Source organism: Salminus brasiliensis, chromosome 8 (genome assembly GCF_030463535.1).
Source record: "Salminus brasiliensis chromosome 8, fSalBra1.hap2, whole genome shotgun sequence".
Taxonomy (NCBI): domain Eukaryota; kingdom Metazoa; phylum Chordata; class Actinopteri; order Characiformes; family Bryconidae; genus Salminus; species Salminus brasiliensis.
In genome coordinates, this window is record NC_132885.1 from 40685134 (window position 1) to 40705840 (window position 20707).

The following is a 20707-nucleotide window of genomic DNA, read 5'->3' on the forward strand; positions in this document are numbered from 1 at the left end:
CTCAAAGACAGAGTGCACTTGATTACAGTGAGTCGTAAACAAGTCCAAGTCTCCTAGAGCCAGAGGACACCTCTTCAGCAGAACAGATACACCCCCTGCAAGGCTTTCCTGTCAGGCACTGTGGATTGTTGTTTCAGTCTTTTTTAACTAACCACCTACAACTCTGACTGGTTCTGCTATCCAAGCCAAATAAGAAAGTAAAAAAAAACAAAAACCCTCAATTGTCTCTGGTGCCATTTGGATGGGATTCTTTTTGATTACATGCAGCCCACACTGAGACTTCAGCTATAACCGTGTCCGCAGCAGCCAATAAGAAATGAGCACAGTCTGTATGCCCAGACCAACAGCTTTAGTCCTCCTTTATCAGCCGCCTGGGAATGGCTAGGAGGCATGCCAGTGTATGAGGGTGTATAGGCTTTGGAGACTGCTTGCTTTATGCTACAGACTTAGCTGGAGGCTCATGCTCCCTGCAATCAGCCTGCAAGACAGCTGCTGTTCGGTTTCTTAATTTAGTCACTGAATGCTGAGTCCTATTGTGGTTGACTTATTACCCTTATTGCTGATTGTCCAAGCTTATTGCACCAGTGCTAACTGGGCCACAGCATCATTGCGTGGTAGGTATTTAAATAACCCAAGAATTCGGAAGGGATGGGGTGAAATCTTCTCATTTCCTAAACTGTCACAAGAGGAGAGGTGTAGGATCAGGATTAAACAGTGTAGAATGCTCACAATGCTCTAGAAAAAATACAGAAGAGGTCTGGAGCTAGTTTAGCATCAACGATCAACTCTAGTAGCTAGCTAACATTCAGTCTGTTGGTACAACAGATCACGAACCTACAGGAGAACGAAACTGTAGAATGAAAGCTAGATGTGAACGTCTATCATAGTTTGCTAGTTAGCTCGTTAGCACAGAGCTGCCAACTCTCAGGCATTGGCCGTGAGAGGACGCTCTGGATTTTACTAGTTAAACACAGTGTTGACCAACAACAGTGGCCTTCTGAAGGACTTAAGAAGAGCTCCACACCAAATCAACCCCAAGTCCTATCCTAGGTTTGATAGGCCAGTTTCTTACAGCTCTGGATTTCACTGGTTAATCACATCATGGATCTGCAACAATGGCCTTCTAAAGGAGTTATGTGTTAGCTCCAACCCAACCCCACTACAAAATCTTTGTTCTGATGGACCAGAGTTTCTTACAGCTCTGGATTCCACTGGTTAATCACACCATGGATCTGCAACAGCAGCTTTCTGAAGGGCTTAAGGAGAGCTCCACACCAACCCCAAGCTCCACTCCTGCTCCGATGGACCAAACTTTCCTACAGCTCTGGATTTCACTGGCTAAACACACTGTCGACCAGCAAAAGCAGGCTCCACTTCAACTAAGTGATGTCACAGAAGAACCAGAGATATTTGAGTGAGGGAAACCTTCAAACTGCCAATGAACCGTTACATCAAGTGAACGTTCTACATCTCAAATGACTCTTTTGTAGCACCTTTATATATTTATATATATATTTTAGTGTAGACATGCTGTGCTGGAAAGGTTGCTAACTACCAAGTCTGGTAGCACTCTAGCAACAGTAACTAAGGCAGGTCAAATTGTGTCCTCTAATTATTCTGCTTCTTCTGTTTCTCTTTGGAATGAAGGACAGGATGGATTCAACCCCCTGTTTTTCGGCCCTACAGAGAACTCACACCACAACCGCAGGCTAGCCAATCACAATCCAGGCTAGCAGTGACCCTCAAGGCCAGGTTTAGTTCTCTAATAATAAATTAGTGAATTTATTCACAGGACTTACAACAAAGCCCTCGCTCCTTACAAAAGCCGAGGTAGTTAGCTAGTTCTATAGTGGGGATAAAAAATTATAAATCAAATTTACTCAGGCACATTTAGGCATATTTAATAAACAGCTCTGGATTTCATTGTCCTGCACGAAACCGCTTTCCTGACCTCAGATCACATTGACCTTGCCATGCAACAACGTCAGACTCAAGGTTCAGCCAATGGCAAACTCATATCAGCACTCATGCCACAACAGTTACGTCATTTCTGACAGCATCTGCACTAACCTCCTTTCTTACAGTCATTAAAATGTCACAACTGCTGTCGTTATAAGCTGTCCTATTCTGACACTTGTTTTATTATGTAGTCAGGCTTGTTAGTACCTCAAGTTTGACAGACTGTACTTACCTCTACATTTTTTCCCGCTATGGCTATTATTAGGCCAGAGCTTCCTGGCCTGGCTGAGTCGCGGCATGTCAGCTGGAGTCAGCAGAAGAATGTTGCATCATTTAGGTCAATTAGGTCCACGGCAGTGGATGACCTGAAGGCTAGCATCACAAGGAAAAGAACTGTCATGTACTATTTTTTTAAACAATATTTTCTCGGCCGGCTTTTGATGACCTTTTATTTCCCAGCAGGGAATATGAATGGTGTTGAATTATCGCATAAGGTGCCGCCGGCTGTTTGGGGTGCAGGTGATGGTTTTGAATGAATGGTATGGGCCATTGCTTTGTGACTGAAAGCTAATGTGGAAAAAGTGACATAATTGAGGTCCTCACCCTTTGAGGGTCAAGCCATGCTTCAGTTAGCATTGAGTTGCTCCACGGGTACTGGCCCTCACTTCTCAGAAAGTGACCTTTGAAATCTAATTCAGTTCCCTGGTCATACTGAGCATGATTCGTCAATTACAAGACACCATTTTTAATGTTTTTATTGCAATATGTGCATTTTAAAAGAACTGTCATGGCATTTCCTGCAGCCACTTGACCACCAAGTCCACCTTTCCTGTTCCTTTCTTAGTTACGCAACACAGTGGCTTTAAATTGCTCAGTCGGCCAATCAATCAAATCTCCCAGCGTCCACACTTGCTAGGGTCAGTCTTGTAGAACGTAAACAAGCAGAGCTTTTCCAGCAATGTGCAGCAGTGTGGCTATGCCGGCTAAGAGGTCTCGACAAGCTGGCGAGAGAAAAAATGGACAATTGAACCCATGATGAATCTCCCTAGGAGTACCAAGAGTGGCCGACCCTACCACAATACCTCCGAGAGTGCAGCAGAATGTGACTCATCTAAAAAGTCACAAAAGAAGCCATAGGAACATCTAAGGAACTGCAGGTGCTCCATCCACAAGTTTTTAATGATAGGTTGGGATACCGTGAAGGCCAAGGCAAAACTTTCAGTTTGCACCTCTTGAACTTGAGGCAGTCGATTGTGGATTTCGATGTGTGTTATAGATCTTTGTCCTGCTGTTGAAGCCTTTCTTGTTTTCATCATCAGCTTTTTTAAAAAGATGTTGAGATGAGATGTTGCTTCCAGAATTTGCTGGTGTTCAATTGCTGGAATCCATGTAGTGGCATGTTCCTTGTGCCACTGGCTGCAACACAACCCTATCAGCCTCCCTGCTTAACAGTTGGCGAGGTATGCTTTTCATGAAGCTCTGCCTATCTTTTCTCTCCTTTCTTTCTTTCCACTTAAATATATTTTCGCAGTTTTCCATCAAAATGGATTGGCTTACTGCATCGACACCTGCACTGTCTGATTTCTGATGATGTCACCATGCACCAGCAGGCGGGACAAACTGTAGATGCTAGACGTCAGCACAGTTGGCCTGATGCTTTTAACACCTACAGTTGTACATCTGAGATGTTTAGCCTACAGGAGGCTAAAGGCTGGGACCAGCATAGGCTTGAGCCCTGGTAAAGAAAAGGGATCACCCTGATCTTCAGCTGGTCTTCACTATTAGAACGAGTGAAGAGCTTTTTCGTGGATGTAGAACTGGCGCAGAAGCCACAGGAATGCAGCGCTAATCGCAGCCCTTTTGCTATCAGTCCTGCGTCCTTCTCAGTTGGAAGGTAGCTTCATTTTTCTCCTATACATCAGGCTCATTTCCACCCATCACACGAATTCTATTAAAGCTCGTCACGGTGATAGGACTGTGTTTTAATTTTGCAGCCTTCTCTCAAGACAGACTTTCGTAGAGCATCCAGCAGCTATCTAGATGAAATTGTGCCCTTGCATGACAGCGGGTTAAAGAAATGAACATGCTTGCATGTAATAAAACTCTCCGCACAATCATGCGGCACGGAATTGAACTCCGGTGGTGGATGTTAAGGCAGTCATGTGCTCACAGTCAATGAAATCAATGGTGTGAAAAGCTCACACGGTGCTTCATTTAATTCAGTTTTATCCATGGCTGGTGATCGTACTGTGAAGTGCTGTGTGACTCATAGTTGTTTTTTTTTTGACTCATTTTTGTTTTTGCTACACTATTGATTATGGAGTACGTTACGCTGTGAATTAGATTTACGGTGGCATGCAAAAGTTTGAAAGTATCTGACACTGTAAGCTAAGGCAGTAAAAGAGGATGTGGTTTACTGATAGTCAGTAACTACAGGGAGTTCTGTACAAACTGTGGGGCTGTTCTCTGGTAATAGACGTTTTGTGCGACCTGCCCACAGTCCATAGACTGTTTAAGGGGTTAACTAACTAACCTGCTACTACTACTACTACTACTACCACTACTACTGCTGGTGCTATTAATATTACTTTAATTACTACTGCTTTAACTAGCTTATTGCTACTACTACTGCTTCCGCTGCTACAACTGCTGCTGCTACTACTAATACTTCTATTAAGACTGCTTTAACCAGCATACTACTACTAATACTACTACTACTGCTGCTACTAATGCTGTGGCTATTACTATTACTTTTATTACTACTGCTTTAACTAGCCTACTACTAGTACTACTACTACTACAAGTACGACTACTCTTACTACTACTTTTGCTGCTGCTGCTACAACAACTACTACTACTACTACTGCTAATACTAATACTTCTATTACTACTGCTTAAACTAGCCTACTACTACAAGTACTATTATTACTACTACTACTACTATTCTTACTACTACTGCTGCAACAACTACTGCTACTACTACTACTGCTTTAACTAGCCTACTACTACTACTACTACTACTACTACAACTACTACTGCTCTTAGTACTACTGCTGCTACAACTACAACTACTACTACTTAAACTAGCCTACTACTGCTACTACTACTGCTGTTGCTACTACTACTGCTACTACTACTACTACTACTACTACTACTGCTGTTGCTACTACTACTGCTCTTACTACTACTGCTGCTACAACTACAACTACTACTACTTAAACTAGCCTACTACTGCTACTACTACTGCTGTTGCTACTACTACTACTACTACTGCTACTACTACTACTACTACTACTACTGCTACTACTACTACTACTGCTATTACTACTACTTCTGTTAATACTCTTTAAACTAGCCTACTACTACAATTACTACTACTACAACTACTACTGCTATTACTACTACTGCTGCTACAACTACAACTACTACTACTACTGCTTAAACTAGCCTACTACTACTGCTATAACTACAACTACTACTACTGCTACTACTTACTACAACGTCTACTACTACTACTACTACTAGTATTACTCAGTCGTACTTAGTGACTTCTTTTGTGTTGAAAAGTGCTTGGTGTAAATAACTCAGCCCACTGTGACCCAGTCTAGTGCACACACCCTCTATTAACCATCTATACCCCAAAGATCTAAAAGTTAAACACTGAAGATGGGCCCACAACGTTCACTGCTCTGTTATATATGTTAGAAGTCAACCCAAGAAATGTAAAAGAGTGACAGCATGACCTGCTGACCCTACTCAGTGTTCAACTGCTGGTAGAACCTTGTGCTGCTAGTTCTTCTGTCTAAGTGTGGAGATATCTGGCTCTGATGTTGCCACTGTAATATCTGAAGCTTATTTTTTTGTTAATCATTTCACACATAACTGCTGCCAGCGTGATGGCACTTCTTACAGAGGCTAATTCTTCTCACCTTTCTAAGCTGAAAGTAAAACAGGAAATCTCTTGCTGAGGGGGGGCAACTTCTGACATGTCTTCGGCACTTATTGGAACACCTTCTGAGTTTTGGGGTATTGACAGAAAAACTGAAAGTAAGCACTTACAGAAATATATTGGTGAGGAAAATGTCACCAGCTTTTTGCAGAGCTAAAAACTCCAGCAAATTTTCTGCCTTCTGCACTTTGTGTTATTATGAAGGAGCTGAATGATGGACTGAACAGCATTAAAAGTCCAGAATCATTGAATTTCCTGAATTCCTGAAGCTAAAATCTTGCTCAAAATGCCTCCAAGATAGCAGCAAGAACTCTAAACAGAACTTAAACAACCTAAACATAATGTAACCTACACCTAAACCCATACTTAACATAACCTATACGTTAACCCACACTTAAGCTACTACTACACCTCAACTTAATTCTAACCTTTACAGAACCTAAACCCAAAATTTCTTAGGGTGCACTTTAGAGGTATTCATATATATTTTATGGGATCTTGTTGAAATAAGAGGAGCATAAAGGCCTGTTTTCACATTTGCTGCAATGTGAAGTAATGTGATGCAATGCCTCTTCAAGCCTTTTGGAATAATCTTCTGTGGACTGTGGAACACCTTGCGTAAAGCTTATACCACCATAAGAACAATCCACAGCAGCAGTCAAACATGGTGGTGGTAGTGTGATGATGCAGACGTTTGGCTGGGCTATAGCAACTCACCATAGTTGACAGAACCATGAATTCTGCTGTCTAGAGTCCCATTCAGATGCTGTGACAAGACCAGAAACATCTTGTTTGTTTAAAAGTCCTCCAGTGTGGCTGAATTAACCCCTTAATTAACGCCTACCAGTTTGTACAGAACTCCCTGTAGCTACTGACCAATACACCATAGTGCGTAATAAGGCTTGCTGTGTTAAGCCAGTGGGTTAAACCAGTTAAACAATAGTGGCCTGGTGCATTCTATGAGTCTTTAAGTGGGGTTTGCATCACTATCTTTGCAAACCACAGTTTAATATTCTACATAATAGGCTCATATGCTTCGGGTGGAGAAATAACTGTTATTATTCTTTGGAAATGACAGAAAGCTTCTGGCAGATACAATCAAACCTTTTTTTCTTTTTTTTGTGCCCCTGTTGTTTTGAAAGCTAAATGGAGAGAGCTGGAAGAACATTCTGTGAGAAAATGCTCAAAAGAGTCAAATCTTTTATAATTAAAAATCCTCCCTTCGCCTTTATGAAATCATCCAGGTGTTAATATCAGAAAAGAGGCCATTAAGGAAGGCTCACACAGCCTTTATTTCATTATTTTTCATTTATTCGGCTTAATAAGTGGAGAAACATTCCACAAAAACCTTCTCATGTGTGATATGTGCCACAGAGTCACTTTGGGGTTGAGCTGTCAAAGCCTTCCACTAATTGCTTCATTAAAGAGCGTATTTGTAGCTGATAGCCCTCTTTTGGGCTAAATATAATGACGGGTTGTCATCCTTCCCTCCATTATTCAGTGCCGTCGGCTCTGGCTCGTGCCCCTGAACGAAGCTAAAGGAGATAAGTGAGCTGGTCAGTCACTCATAGTTCAAACAGAGCCATGGATGGACAGCGTTGCTTAGAACTTCTCAGGCAACGGCAGGCTTTCGAATCAGTTTGCTAGATCAGACCGTGCCGTCTGCAGTGCGATCTGGGAGCGAGGGAACACCGAGAGTTCATTTAAGAAGATCCTGCTTTGAGCTAGAAGGCCAGGCCTCCTTTTAGAACATGGAGTTCCAAGGAACTAAGGAACTGTTCTTGGCTCGAGGGCTTGGATCGTGTTTGAATGTACACTACTTGTCCAAATGTTTGTGGACACTGTTTTAAGCTGACACAGATGTGCAAATGCACATACATACACATACAAATACAGCATGTCTAGAATAGGACTTTCTGGAGCCAATAAACCTATGGGCTAGAGGGGTATAATAAAGCCCACCAGCATTGAGCTGTGGAGCAGTGGAAGAACTGGAATGTTCTCTGGAATGATGGATGGTGCTCCATCCAATACTTTTGGGATGAGGTGGGGTAGTGAGTGAGTTAGGCTCAGCTTAATGAATATTCACCTTAGTGTATTCAGATGCTTCACTGCTGCTACCTCACTGATCTGCTGTTGATGTGTTACTGATACTCTATAAAAAGTTTATTAATCATCTACAAAGGACCACTCCAAGTAAAGTGTTTTTATTTCCAACCAGAGCCAAGCTGTAGTGAAAGTCAAGAGATTGAAGCTCTATCAGGTGATTTCCCACCGAGAGTGTGTGAGAGTGAAATGGCACACTTCAAAGAATGGCCTCCTACAGCAGAGCCCCGAACCTCAATTTCTTTGTTTCACAGAGACAGAACAAACGGGGGTCTCTGCAGCTGTTCCCATCAAGTTTGCTCTGTGACTGTGCAACTGAGACGACGCTCCTTCACCCCCTCCCCTCCCCGCCAACAGAAGGCTGGAAACGTTCCTGCCCGGCTGTTCCGAAGCCTCAGACTGGAGTCTCTGTTCAGCCTCCTACTGAGGCGACGAAATGAGTCGCCGTATTGCCCGGCTGGCGACGAGTCAGCTGAGCATGTTGAGGCATATAGTCTGGCCTATTCCTATGTGTCTAAATGTGATATTGACATTCCTCTATCATTTCCAGATGGGTTGTAAGGTGACGGTCCTGCTCTTCATCTATTTCCTGGCAACAAACTACTACTGGATCCTGGTGGAGGGCTTGTATCTGCACAGCCTTATCTTCATGGCCTTCCTGTCGGACACTAAGTACCTGTGGGGCTTCACTCTGATTGGATGGGGTAAGTATGTAGCAAAGGCCATTCACTCTCGTTGAGCCACCGACTCGTCGGTCTGCAGGTGTGATTGCTCTGTGCCTGATGTGAGACCTCTATTAGGGTTTCCATTACTGTTGCTTGTCAGGTCGAAATTCAATCAGTGTTTTGCTCTGGTTTGCTTCCAGAGGGTTCAGGGCCTCTAGGAAAGAGCCCGGAGGGTCTCCAGTGAAGTTTAGGAACACACCCCAGGTGTGCTGGAATAGGGCAACCTCCAAACTTTGCTGGAGACCAGCCGTCCAGGACAGGAGTTGGGCGTCCCTGCTCTAGAAGAAACTCCCAACTTTCTTAGCAGCATTGTCTCAGTTCGAGAGGGCTAATTAAACCTTTCAGATAGCTCATTTAGCCCCGTCATCCAAAGCAGACAGTTGCCACCTTGTTAACAGGCACTCCACAAAATCAAGTTAATGCATTCCTCTGCCAAGGCTTGTTCATCTGAAATGTTTACAGGAGACCAAAAACTAATTAATGCCCCAACCTGACAGGTGAAATCCCTTCAGGATCTGGTACATTTAACAAGACAAGCCACCTCCAGCTGCTTACATTCAGAGCAACAAGTTCTCAACAAGTTTCTGCTGTTCAGCAAGTCAAGAAGCTAGTCTCAGCAGCTCCTTTAGAATACAAAGTGGGTCGTTAAACGTACCCTGTAGCCAATTTGAGCAAGGCTGCATAATAAACCCATAAATGCCAAGTTATTCACTATTTAAATGTAATGGCACATTCATTTGCACAGCATGTTAATCAGGCAGTTACATTTTCATTTCAACTTATGATCAGTATCGACAAGTTCATCGAGTTTTCGCAGCTTGTCGTAATACCTTTTCATCAAATTCAGATCATAATCAAATATCTCCTCCCTGATGGAAGCTTAGGTGGCAAAGGAACAGTCAGTTTCTGAATGATGTGTTGATGAGACAGAAGCAGGAAAAGTGGGTGAGCATAAGAATCTGAGAAACTTTGACAAGAACCAAACCGTGATGTTCTAGACGATGACTGGGTCAGAACATTTCCAAAACATCCAAGTCTTGTAAGGTGTTCCATGTACACAGTGGTAAGTACCTACCAAAAGTGCTCCAAGGAACCGGTAAACTGGCTTGTGACAGGGTCATGGGTGCCCCAAGCCTTATTGAAGCTCATGGACGCTGAAGCTAAAGTCATCTTCTCCATAAACCTGACTCTAACCATAACTCACTTAATACTGATGAGTTTCAGCAGGCACACTACATGGACAAAAGTTTTGGGACACCCCGCTGTTTCATTGTTTCTTCCAAAAAAAAAATAAGGGTATCCTTCTTTTTACTGTCATTGGAGGACGTCTTTCTACTAGATTTTGGAAGAGCTGTGAGGATTTGATTGCATTTAGTGACAAGAGTGTTAGTGAGGTCAGGATGTTGGGGGATGATCACCACCCCACTTCATCCATCCCCAACTCCCCAACTCATCCCAAAAGTACTAGATGGAGCTCCATCATCCATCATTCCCAGGAACACAGTTCATCTACAGCTGATTACCCCTCAAGCCCACACATGGCATACAAAGGCAGGCTTGTATTAATATTAGTGTCCCAATACTTTTGTCCAAATACTTCTTAAGAAGTTTCCTAAATTAGTTCTTAAGGAAAAGACCTAACAGAAGTTTTGAAAGTGCAGAATTATTTTACAGCTTGGCTCTTATAACGATGAATCCCAATTGTCCTCGTAAACTGGACAAATCTCAAATTATTAAGAATGGTTGGTGAATAAGACCCAGTGTTTCTAAACCTGGAAGTTCTGACCTGTATTGATTTAAATCATTTGCCAGAGGGGGGGGCTAAGGTGAAGGTGTGCTGGATGGAGCATTCATTTGCTGAAGAACATTCAGAGATTCAGATACTTGGGTATCGACTTAAGTTTATGTAAGAGTCCTTCATCCAGTACTCCAGAAATACCTGTAGAAACCTGAACTCAGTTCTGTCGGAAGTTACAAAACAGAAAGAAGAACAATGATGCTGAGTATTAGCATCATGCTACACTGGTACAATGCATCATTTCAAGGCATAGTTATATGTAGAACACGTGTAAAACCCCAAAATACCAAAAAGAAACCACATATTTAGGACGTTAAATGAAGAAAACATCAAGTTGATTCTCCTTGAGAAGCTGGGGTAGGGTGTATTTTCATACAAATGTTTGGTCAAGACCACGTTAGTTAAGTTGAAGACTTGTAGATGTGGACTTGCATAGGGACAGTTGTCATTTCTGGCTCCTGGGCTCCCCCTACAAATTGAACCACCACTAAGACTCACCTTACACATGCTTTTCTGGACAACTGAGAGATACAGAACCCTTATCTGCAGGTAAAGAAGCATGTGGACTGAGGCGGAAGAGTAAAAATACAGAATTTTATACTCGTCACTGGGCATGCTGGGCCCAGAGTAGCAACTACTGTGGTGCTACTCTCCCTGTTACAGGTCAGTAGCCCAATTATTCTGCAGCTGTTAGTTAAAGCTAGCAATGCTACATAATGCAGCCTTGGTGGATAGTTTAGTCCCCAGTGATGCCACATCACTATCCATAACTGAGAGTGCAAAGACAGCATAAGTGGTGAGTAGAACGGCCCTCCCTCTCCCTGTACCATTACTTTAGCATGAGGGTCTGTTAGCTGATATTACAGTATGGCCGTTAGTGATCTCCTCCAAGCATGTTGAGCAGTCTGATAGCTGGGGTTGGTCGGCTTTATGCAACTTGGAGGAAGCACACGCTAACCTTCACCCAGAGTAAGAATTTTTCCAGAAACAGAAAGTCCCCCAGTGGAATACCTCTTATTTTGCGCATTAAAGGTGGTTGTATGCAGAGTCTCGCGCTTGGCCCAGGACCAGTACCTTGAAGAGCTCTCCACTTGCCAAGCAATTAAATCAATATCATAGCAGCCCTGGAGGGGATTACTTGGCACAATGACATCTGCACTCGCTTCAGAAGAGCTCTGCCTAAATGCTGTCTTCGTATTTAGAAATGAGAAAACGAGTCTTTCGGGGTCACAATCAGAGATATGCCCCAGAAATGCATCCGTAGAGAAACAGGGAGGAATGCGAACGACTGGAGAACAGAGTCATTTGAGGAGAAACACTGAGAGTCAGCGCTCGTCTTGTCTAATGAGGCAGTGCAGACTAAAGTTCAAGAATATCATTTATTCCTGGAACAATAGGAGCTTCAGGTTTGTCTTATTTGCGCTGTATTGTGCAAGCTGTAGTGGTCTAGAAGTATTGCTATGGCAACTGTAGTCTTGTTTGTTTCAACTTATGAAATCATGATGGACTGTACGAGTTGCCTTCTTTGATACAAAGTCATCAAAAATGATATAACACCCCCCACCACCAATCCCGTTTCTGATCCGAGGAAGACCATCCCAGGCAGCAACCCAGGCATGGACTGGCTATTGGGACGTCTATCACTAGCGATGCCCCCGACGGTAAAAGGGTGTGGACTAGCACGTCATCCCCGACACATGCAAAGCCAGCCATGGCCTCTTTTCCTGATGCAGCTGATGCAACATTGCTAGGCAGCCAGCAAGTTGATGGAGCTGGAGAGCTGCGCTGGCTGCCTAGCGATGTTGCATCAGCGACAGCAAGGCCAATTGTGCTCTCCCGGACTCCGGCTGCTGATGGCAAGCACCCCCTTGGGGTGAGTTGATAAAGCTGGAGAGCTGCGCTGGCTGCCTAGCGATGTTGCATCAGCGGCAGCAAGGCCAATTGTGCTCTCCCGGACTTCGGCTGCTGATGGCAAGCAGCATGCCCCGAGATTCGAACCAGGCGGCGCCTTAGTCCACTGAGCCACTCAGTTCAGCCTATATCTGGCTTTCGTTCCTAAAGCATGGATAATATGTTGATGCAAACAAGCGGTGCAACCAAGGTGACCTCTATCTGGGGCTGTCTCCAGCAAGATGACACCCTGGGTGGCTTCCGGTCATGTGACCCATCTGTACATTCGCCACTGATAACACCACAGATTACAAATGGAAAAGCACTGTCACTTCTCTGTGAGTACAACTACCTTCTCCTCGGCTCGGGAGAACACACAGATCTGGAGTACCTCCATTTGTTTTGATAGCTTGCCTCCCTTTTAAGTGCCGTCACGGTGAAGTGCGCTTTATTTGTTTGTCATTCGAGGTCTCATGCACTTCTTCTGGTAGGGCAGAGATGGAGATAGCTTTGATATGCAGATTCACTTTTTGAAAAGTTCTTGAGCTTGAGTGCAAGAAACTCTCTCTCTCTCTCTCTCTCTCTATATATATATATATATATATATATGGGGGTGGGGTGGGGTGGGGGCTCAATCAGACGCATGGAAGCGCTGCACAAAAGACAACGTCAATTGCCCCGGTGGTGTTACCACAATCACAGAGAGGAAAATACGCAATTTACAAGTCAAAGTAAGAGTGTGGTGATAATGATGCTCCGCTATGCAGCTTCTCATTACTGTACTGACCTCTCACAACGCGTTTAATGAGGAGCACAATCAGAGGGGCCCTTTACGTAACTTGCTCCAACTTGTGATCCGGCTGTATTTGCACTGAGATGACTTGCATAGACGATACTTCAAGCTGTGAAAGAATGAACTGCTGATTTAGGCTAATCATACAGAACCGGTAGGAGACTCTGCACCTTGGTCACCTGTAGGGTAGTGCTAACTTCTGCTAGCCGAATCATGCCTTCAGCTTGTGATGATTTGGGAAAAGGCCAAGTGAGAGAAGGATATTTTGGGTTAAAGGTTGTGTGGCTTTGCTTTTTGTGGTAAGAAGCCAGTCCCCCCCACAGATGTGTGGAGCCAGGAGTGATAGATGGCAGGGCTAAAGGGGTGGTAGAGGGTCGGCAGACTTGCCATAGGCATGAGGACCAGGTTGAGATGGAATTTATAGGACGGTAGATTAGGGAGGAGTAGCTTCAGATATGTTCCTCCTCCCAAAATTCTGTTATTCCATAATTCCACTTAGCGTCCTGGACATTCTGGACATTTAAAACTTGGTCCAAAGCTTGCATCAGATATTTACGTGAATCTGACCTCATGTGTTGGAGTAGACCAAAAATTCAAAGATCCTCTAATCTTAGACTCTACTAAATACAAAACAATATGAAGACCATAGTACTCTTCTCTTAACCTGAGTACTCTCAGAAGAGGAGGGTCTTCAGTCTGGGTTTGAAGACAGCGAGCGTTGGGCTCTGCTGTTCGGACACCCAGGGGAAGCTCGTTCCACCACTTCGGTGCAGGACAGAAAAAAGCCTGGACGCTCGTCTTCCGTGGATCTTAAAGGATGGCCGAGCCGAGCCGTACTTAAAGCTGGAAGGGCTCTTGGTGCAGATCGGCTTTTGACCATCGCCATCAAGTATGGAGGGGCTGGCTGGTCCAGTCTTGGCTTTGTAGACCAGAGTCAGGGGTCTGAATCCGATGACCTGGGCAGCAGCTACAGGAAGCCAGTGAAGAGAGAGCGCAGCAGTGGATGCTGCTGCATTCTGGATAAGTTGCAGGAGCCTGATGGTGCGCCAAGGGAGACCAGCCAGAAGAGAGCTGCAGTAGTCAAGTCTTGAAGGAAAAGTTGAATTCTCTGGATGCTGTACAGGAGAAATCTGCATGACCGAGTCAGATTTGCAACATGACTTATGAGTGATAACTGATCTTCCATGGTGACACCAAGGCTTCGAGCTTCTGTAGATTCTGGAGTGACCAGTGAGTTCTTAAAGGAGGGGCCAAGATGATTTTGAAGTCCAGCAGCTGCCGGTATGTACAGCTGGGGTTGAGTTTGAGGTGTTGAGCCGGCACCCAAGAAGAGACATCAGCGAGATCTGCTGACCTGTGTGTCAGAAGGTGGGAAAGAAAGGATGAGTTGAGTGTCATCGGCATTACCACCCCCCCCCCCCCCCAACTCCCTTTTTGTGGATAAATGTTTGTAGATCCACAATTTTGGTCCTGACACATTTGAGCAAATGGTAATGTTTCCTGAACTGCCATTACCCATTTTCACCATCGCCCTATCTGCCTGTGCACTGACCTTGATTACTCCAGATGTTGTTCTGCAATTACACCCCACCACCTCAACCGCCGACTTGTGACACTTTGTGCTTCTCAGTAGTTAAAAAAACCCAAACATTTGGTGACCAATTTGCACAGTAGGCTTATTCAAGACCAAGCACAATAGTAATTATAGGAGCGCTGCTGGCGAGAACACGAGCTACTCATTTAATGTTCCTCTGCTCCTTCTCTGATTTCAGGAGTTCCTGCAGTCTTTGTGTCGGCCTGGGCGATCGTCAGGGCAACCGTGGCCGATTCAAGGTAACATGCATGCTTACACACTGTTCGCTTAACAACATTATGAAAAATAGGACTTTTATGATGCGTGCATGAATGATTTGCTAAATATGATTTATTCATTTGCTGTGATTCATAATGAGCAAAGACCATGCAAGTAAAATTAGAATATCACATTGAGAAACATTGTTTTTTTAAACTATGGGGGGTGGAAATTATGAGGGGAGCAAGTGTAGATTTTACACATTCTTTTAATCTTTTTTTTTGCTTTTTTGTTGTTTGTTTATGCAAATAAAGTTGGAATTTATCTTTAATTTAATTATTAAACAGATTTTTTTTCAAACAGTTCTCTTGAAGAAAATAAAGTGTGTTTAAGCAGCGTAAGCAATTCCCTGCTATTGCTAGGGCCTTCCAGCTGTTCGCCGGAAGAGAAGCTGTTGCTGTGTTATAGCTGGGTGGTTGCTATGGTATTTTATGTGCTTTCCAAAAGATGGTTCATCTGTTTAACCTAAAAATGTTTAACCAAAAATGACGTCTTGTGAAAACAAGCAACTGAACTGGCCTTATTCAACTCTTTGAATCAAATAATGATTCGTTCAGAGTGTTTGTTTGAGTTGAATCAACCCAGTTGCCACACAAAGTCAGCTGTTTAAGGCTCTTTGTGGTTCGATCATTCTGAAAGGCACAATCTTAGACTCACCCTAGCTTAACTGTTACACACGAACAGTCCTAAGTACATTGAGAAGACATCAAAAGTGCAGACTAGAAAAAGTAAGTGAACATTTTTAGATTTCCTGGATTGATTATTCATTTAAAAAGTGGTCTGATCGTAATGGAAGTCACAATTATGGACGAACACACTCTAGCTAAACTAATAAATCTCCACAGTGCAGGCTAGAAAAAGTAAGTGACCTGTTTGTTAATAATAACTACTCGTAATTGGCAGATTTGGCAGGGTTTATGTTCTGCTCAAGAACAAATGATTGGTGCGAACCGTGCCTCAGTGTCACGGATTGTGACTTAGATAATGATCAGACCAAATTTTAATAGTGATCAGTGCAAAATCCAGGTAATTTCAAAGGATTTGCTTGCTTTCTCTTGCAACTGTAGCATCCGCCATGACATTTACTAGTAATGGTAACATGACAGTGAACATTATACACTCTTAGAGATAAAGATGCTACAACGGATCTTCAAGCGATGCCATAGAAAACAATGGTTCTTCTCAAAGAACCATTGGAAGTGCCTTTATTTTTAAGCTTTAAGAGTAGAGTGTATTACCGGATATAAAATATCATTACAATGCATTACAGGACCCCCCCCCCCCCTCTCTGGAATGCAATGGATGATTCAGTTAGATTCTCCTGTTAAAACCAAGCTACTATGTTAGCATCTCATGCTGGTTGTGTTAAAAGGCCCACAATCATAATCATAGCGTTCATTCTTCATTGTGAAATAAATTGTATCGTGGCTATTGTTCAGCACCTCCATCTCCATGACATGACATCATTACATCCTTGGTCCTTTGGTCTACATTAGACCAGCGTTCTCAACCACTCAGAACCTGAGACAGGGCTTCCGTCACTTTTTAAGACACTTCCAGCACAAATGCAGCTGAATGGAGCCGTTAAGATTACAGATCTGTTTGGTTGTAATGAGGCCAGGCCCGTCTGTCATTTGCATATTCGACATGATAGCAGCCTGACATCAAAGGTTACTCTGCTAATTGAATCTCAGCCCTGAGAGCATGTGGAGTTAGACAGCTCAGGGCTTTAATTCGCTGTCAACTTCATAATTATGACCACTGGCACCTGACCAAGCGGAAACACTCATGAATACAAATACAGACGCTATCAGACGTTATCAGACATTTTCTCTCTGAAACAAACACCTCCACAAAAACCTCAGATCTCCTTAATGGAGATACTGTATCAATTTTAGAGGGGAAGGAAAAAACCCTCTGAACTTTCAATGGAAGCAAATGTAAAACGGTTTGATTCAAAGTCATTTTGGAGCGTTTCTATTGGTCCGTTCATCATTAAAATTCAGACAAAGAGAGACAAAAGAGCAATGGACAGATTCATGTTATGTCAAAAAGTAAAAATGGACAATACATGTCCAAATGTTTGTGGACACCCCTTCTAATTAAAGCATTCAGCTACTTTCTGTTGCACCCGTTGCTGACACAGATGTGCAAATGCACACACTCAACACAGCTTGTCTAGTTTCTGTAGAGAAGTACTGCCAATAGAATAGGACTCTCTGGAACAGATGGAACCTATAAACCTATTGGCATCATGCCTTCTAATGCCAGGAGTGGGCTAGAGGAGTTTAATAAAGGTCCCCAGCATTGAGCTGTGGAGCAGTGGATGAACTGTGTTCTCTGGATAGGGAGTTGGGGATGATGAGGTGGGGTGGTGACCTTCAACCAACATCCTGACCTCAATAACGCTCTTGTCGCTGAATGCAATCAAGTCCTCACAGCAATCTTTCTCCAAAATCTAGTAGAAAGCCTTCCTTGGACAGTAAAGACACTTCATTCAACAAAAGCAGGATAAACTCTTTTATAATTCTCTTGATTTCAAGAGAAATTAAATGAGCAGGTGTCCAAATACTTTCCTCCTTATAAGATTTCATTGTCTACCAGATACCAACATCTGCCAGGGTACCTTCAGAGGTTTTGTGGAGTAAACAGCAGCATATTCAGGTCCAGGTATTATGAGCATATTAACAGCATAGGTGGTTGGGATGTCTTATGTGTGCATGTTAAGGCTAGAAATATTAAATTATATTAATAAATTATTTTAATTTAATATTTGTTTCCTCCGTTTAAGCTTTCAGACCACCTTCCTCCTGAACTCGTCTTCCCAGCTTCTCCTTTTCTTCTCTTTCTGAATGACTGTCCCTAAATGTCTCCATCCTTTTATCACCTTAATATCGCCGGACCATTAGTCTTACCTAACTAGAAATACTGCTTTTCATTTTGTGTAGCTTACTTACCTTAAAAAGACTCACTGCCATCACTGCTCACTGCTCTCCTTCTCGTACATCTCGTTATATTAGGTTCCTTCTTTCTCCACGAGCCCCATCATGGGATCTCTGAGCGCAAAGATGTCACGGCTTGCCAGGAGTGCCTAATTGCTCTCAGCGATGGCAGATCTAACGGAACGCTGTTGCTAACGACCAACAGCAGTTGACTGACAGTAATTAACAGCCTAGACCATGGTTCCCAACCCTGGTCCTGGAGGATCTCCTGCCCTGCATATTTTTTTTAGCGTTCATGTGGCTTCCAACAGGCCCTGAGTTGAAGGTGTTGTGTTAGAGCAGGGAAACGCTAAAATGTGTAAGACCAGGGTTGGGAAACACTGTCCTAAACCGGTGGTCTCCAGCGCTGCTCCTGGTGCCTAGACCAGTGGTCTCCAACCTTAATCCTGGAGCCTACACCAGTGGACAGGGGGTCATTTAGGACCAGGGTTGGGAACGACTGCCCTAAACCGGTGGTCTCCAACCCTATTTCTGGAGCCTACACCAGTGGTCTCCAACCTTACTCCTGGAGCCTACAACAGTGGTCTCCAACCCTACTCCTGGTGCCTAGACCAGTGGTCTCCAACCTTACTCCTGGAGCCTACAACAGTGGTCTCCAACCATACTCCTGGAGCCTACACCAGTGGGCAGGGGATCTTTTAGAACCAGGATTTGGAACCACTACCCTTAACCGGTTGTCTCCAACCCTACTCCTGGTGCCTAGACCAGTGTTTTCCAAACCTTGTCCTGGAAGACCCCATGTCCTACATATTTTAGTGTTTACTCTGCCCCCAACACACCCTTCACAAATTGAAGGGGGTGTGTTAGGAGAAGGAGCTACACCAGTGGTCTCCAACCCTGGTCCTGGAAGACCCCATGCCCAGCACTCTGCCCCCAACACACCCTTGCTGGCCAGCTAGGCTTGTTATGTTAATACTCCAGTCCATGACAAGCATCATCAAGCTGGTCGACCAGCATGAGCACACTATTTGACCGGCATGGCCAGCATCACCAAGCTAGTTGACCTGCATGCCCAAGCTGGTCGACCAGTGTGACCAAGCATGATCAATAAGGAATGCATGATCATTCACTATGCTGGTTGACTGATATCTGGCTAACTGGATTCCTCTGGATGACCAGCTTTTCAACCACCTTGACCATCCGAGATCAGCTTAGACCAGCAAACGGCGAAAAGCTGGTCATGTGCTGGACCTTTTTGGGATTGAAAAGCCGACTAGCGATCTAGCATTACTACTCAGGCTCTCCATTTCTAGATTAATAGGCTAGATCCCTAGTGCCCTGCTCAAAGCTGAACACCTGGCAACCCTGACCTCAGTAAGCAGCTGTAAACTGATAATTAGCATCAGTGTGGACATGTTCAAAATCTTTACGAGATTTGCTCATGTGCTGTCTGACACCATGTGACTTACTGCTATCTAGAACACGAAGTACCGACTGAAGTACCCCACAAAGAACAGTGCTAGTGCTACCTAGAATGCTAAACTGATTTCACCCATCTTTAAAGAAGCTACATCTGGATGGCAAACAAAACAGGACCCAAAAAATGAGAACACCTCTCATTTGAATGATGTGAGCAGCCTTTGCCTCACCATTCATGTACGTTCAAAAGCCCTTCCAAAACATTCCACTAATGGGCGGCTTGATCTGTGAACGGACGCTTATCCTCAGAGCTCTGCGATGCTCCACACAGTAAACATCTCTAACTGGATTACGGATGCCGGAACAAATTGGGGGTAAACAAATGCAAATAAGGAGCTGGAGAAAGCCTCAAGCAGCGTCGGCACTCAGCGAGAGATCGATGTGGCTGCAGCAGGGATTTCCCTTCAAGTAGAGAATTCTGCTGTGACCAGTGCTGACCAACCGCTGACCCACACAGAATGTCGTAAAACCTGAGAGAGAGAGAGAGAGAGAGAGAGAGAGAGAGAGAGAGAGAGAGAGAGAGAGACATCTCATTTCCTTCTCATCATCACACTGTTAAAAGTATAAGATTCTTGAGGAACTTTTGGAGGTTCTTCAATTTGAAACTGTGCAGAAACCTGTCCATCTGTCTGTCCATCTGTCTCAGTCTACCTGCCTGTCTGTCTGTCTGTCTATCTATCTATCTACACACATATATATATATGTCTGTCTACATGTCTATTTGTCTTTGAAACTGTGGAGGAATCTCCTAAAGATCTTTCTTTCTGTCCATATCTATCTATCTGTCTATCTATCTATCTATCGGCGTATCTGTGTGTCTGTCTATCTCTCTGCCTCTCTATCTGTGTATCTGTCTGTATATATATATATATATATATATCTGTCTGTCTGTCTGTCTGTCTATCTATCTATCTATCTATCTATCTATCTATCTATCTATCTATCGGCGTATCTGTCTGTCTGTCTGTCTATCTATCTATCTATCTATCTATCTATCTATCTATCTATCTATCTATCGGCGTATCTGTCTGTCTGTCTGTCTATCTATCTATCTGTCTGCGTATCTATCTGTCTGTCTCTCTGTCTGCGTATCTGTCTGTCTGTCTTTCTGTCTGTCTGTCTCTCTATCTGGGTATCTGTCTGTCCATCTGTCTCTCGGTCTACTTGTCTACCAATCTATCTGTCTGTCTATCTATCTATGTATATATCTGTCT

The 20707-nt window shown here is 43.7% G+C and overlaps 1 protein-coding gene across 2 annotated transcripts in view; it reads left to right on the forward strand.

Moving 5' to 3' along the window:
• pth2ra (parathyroid hormone 2 receptor a) overlaps positions 1-20707 on the forward strand; it is a 69553-nt gene that overhangs the window by 38275 nt on the left and 10571 nt on the right. For both annotated transcript variants that reach the window (XM_072685268.1, XM_072685269.1), the window contains exons 7-8: positions 8565-8718; positions 14993-15053. In XM_072685268.1, coding sequence (XP_072541369.1) covers positions 8565-8718; positions 14993-15053 — 215 coding nt within the window. The remainder of the gene's footprint in view (positions 1-8564; positions 8719-14992; positions 15054-20707) is intronic.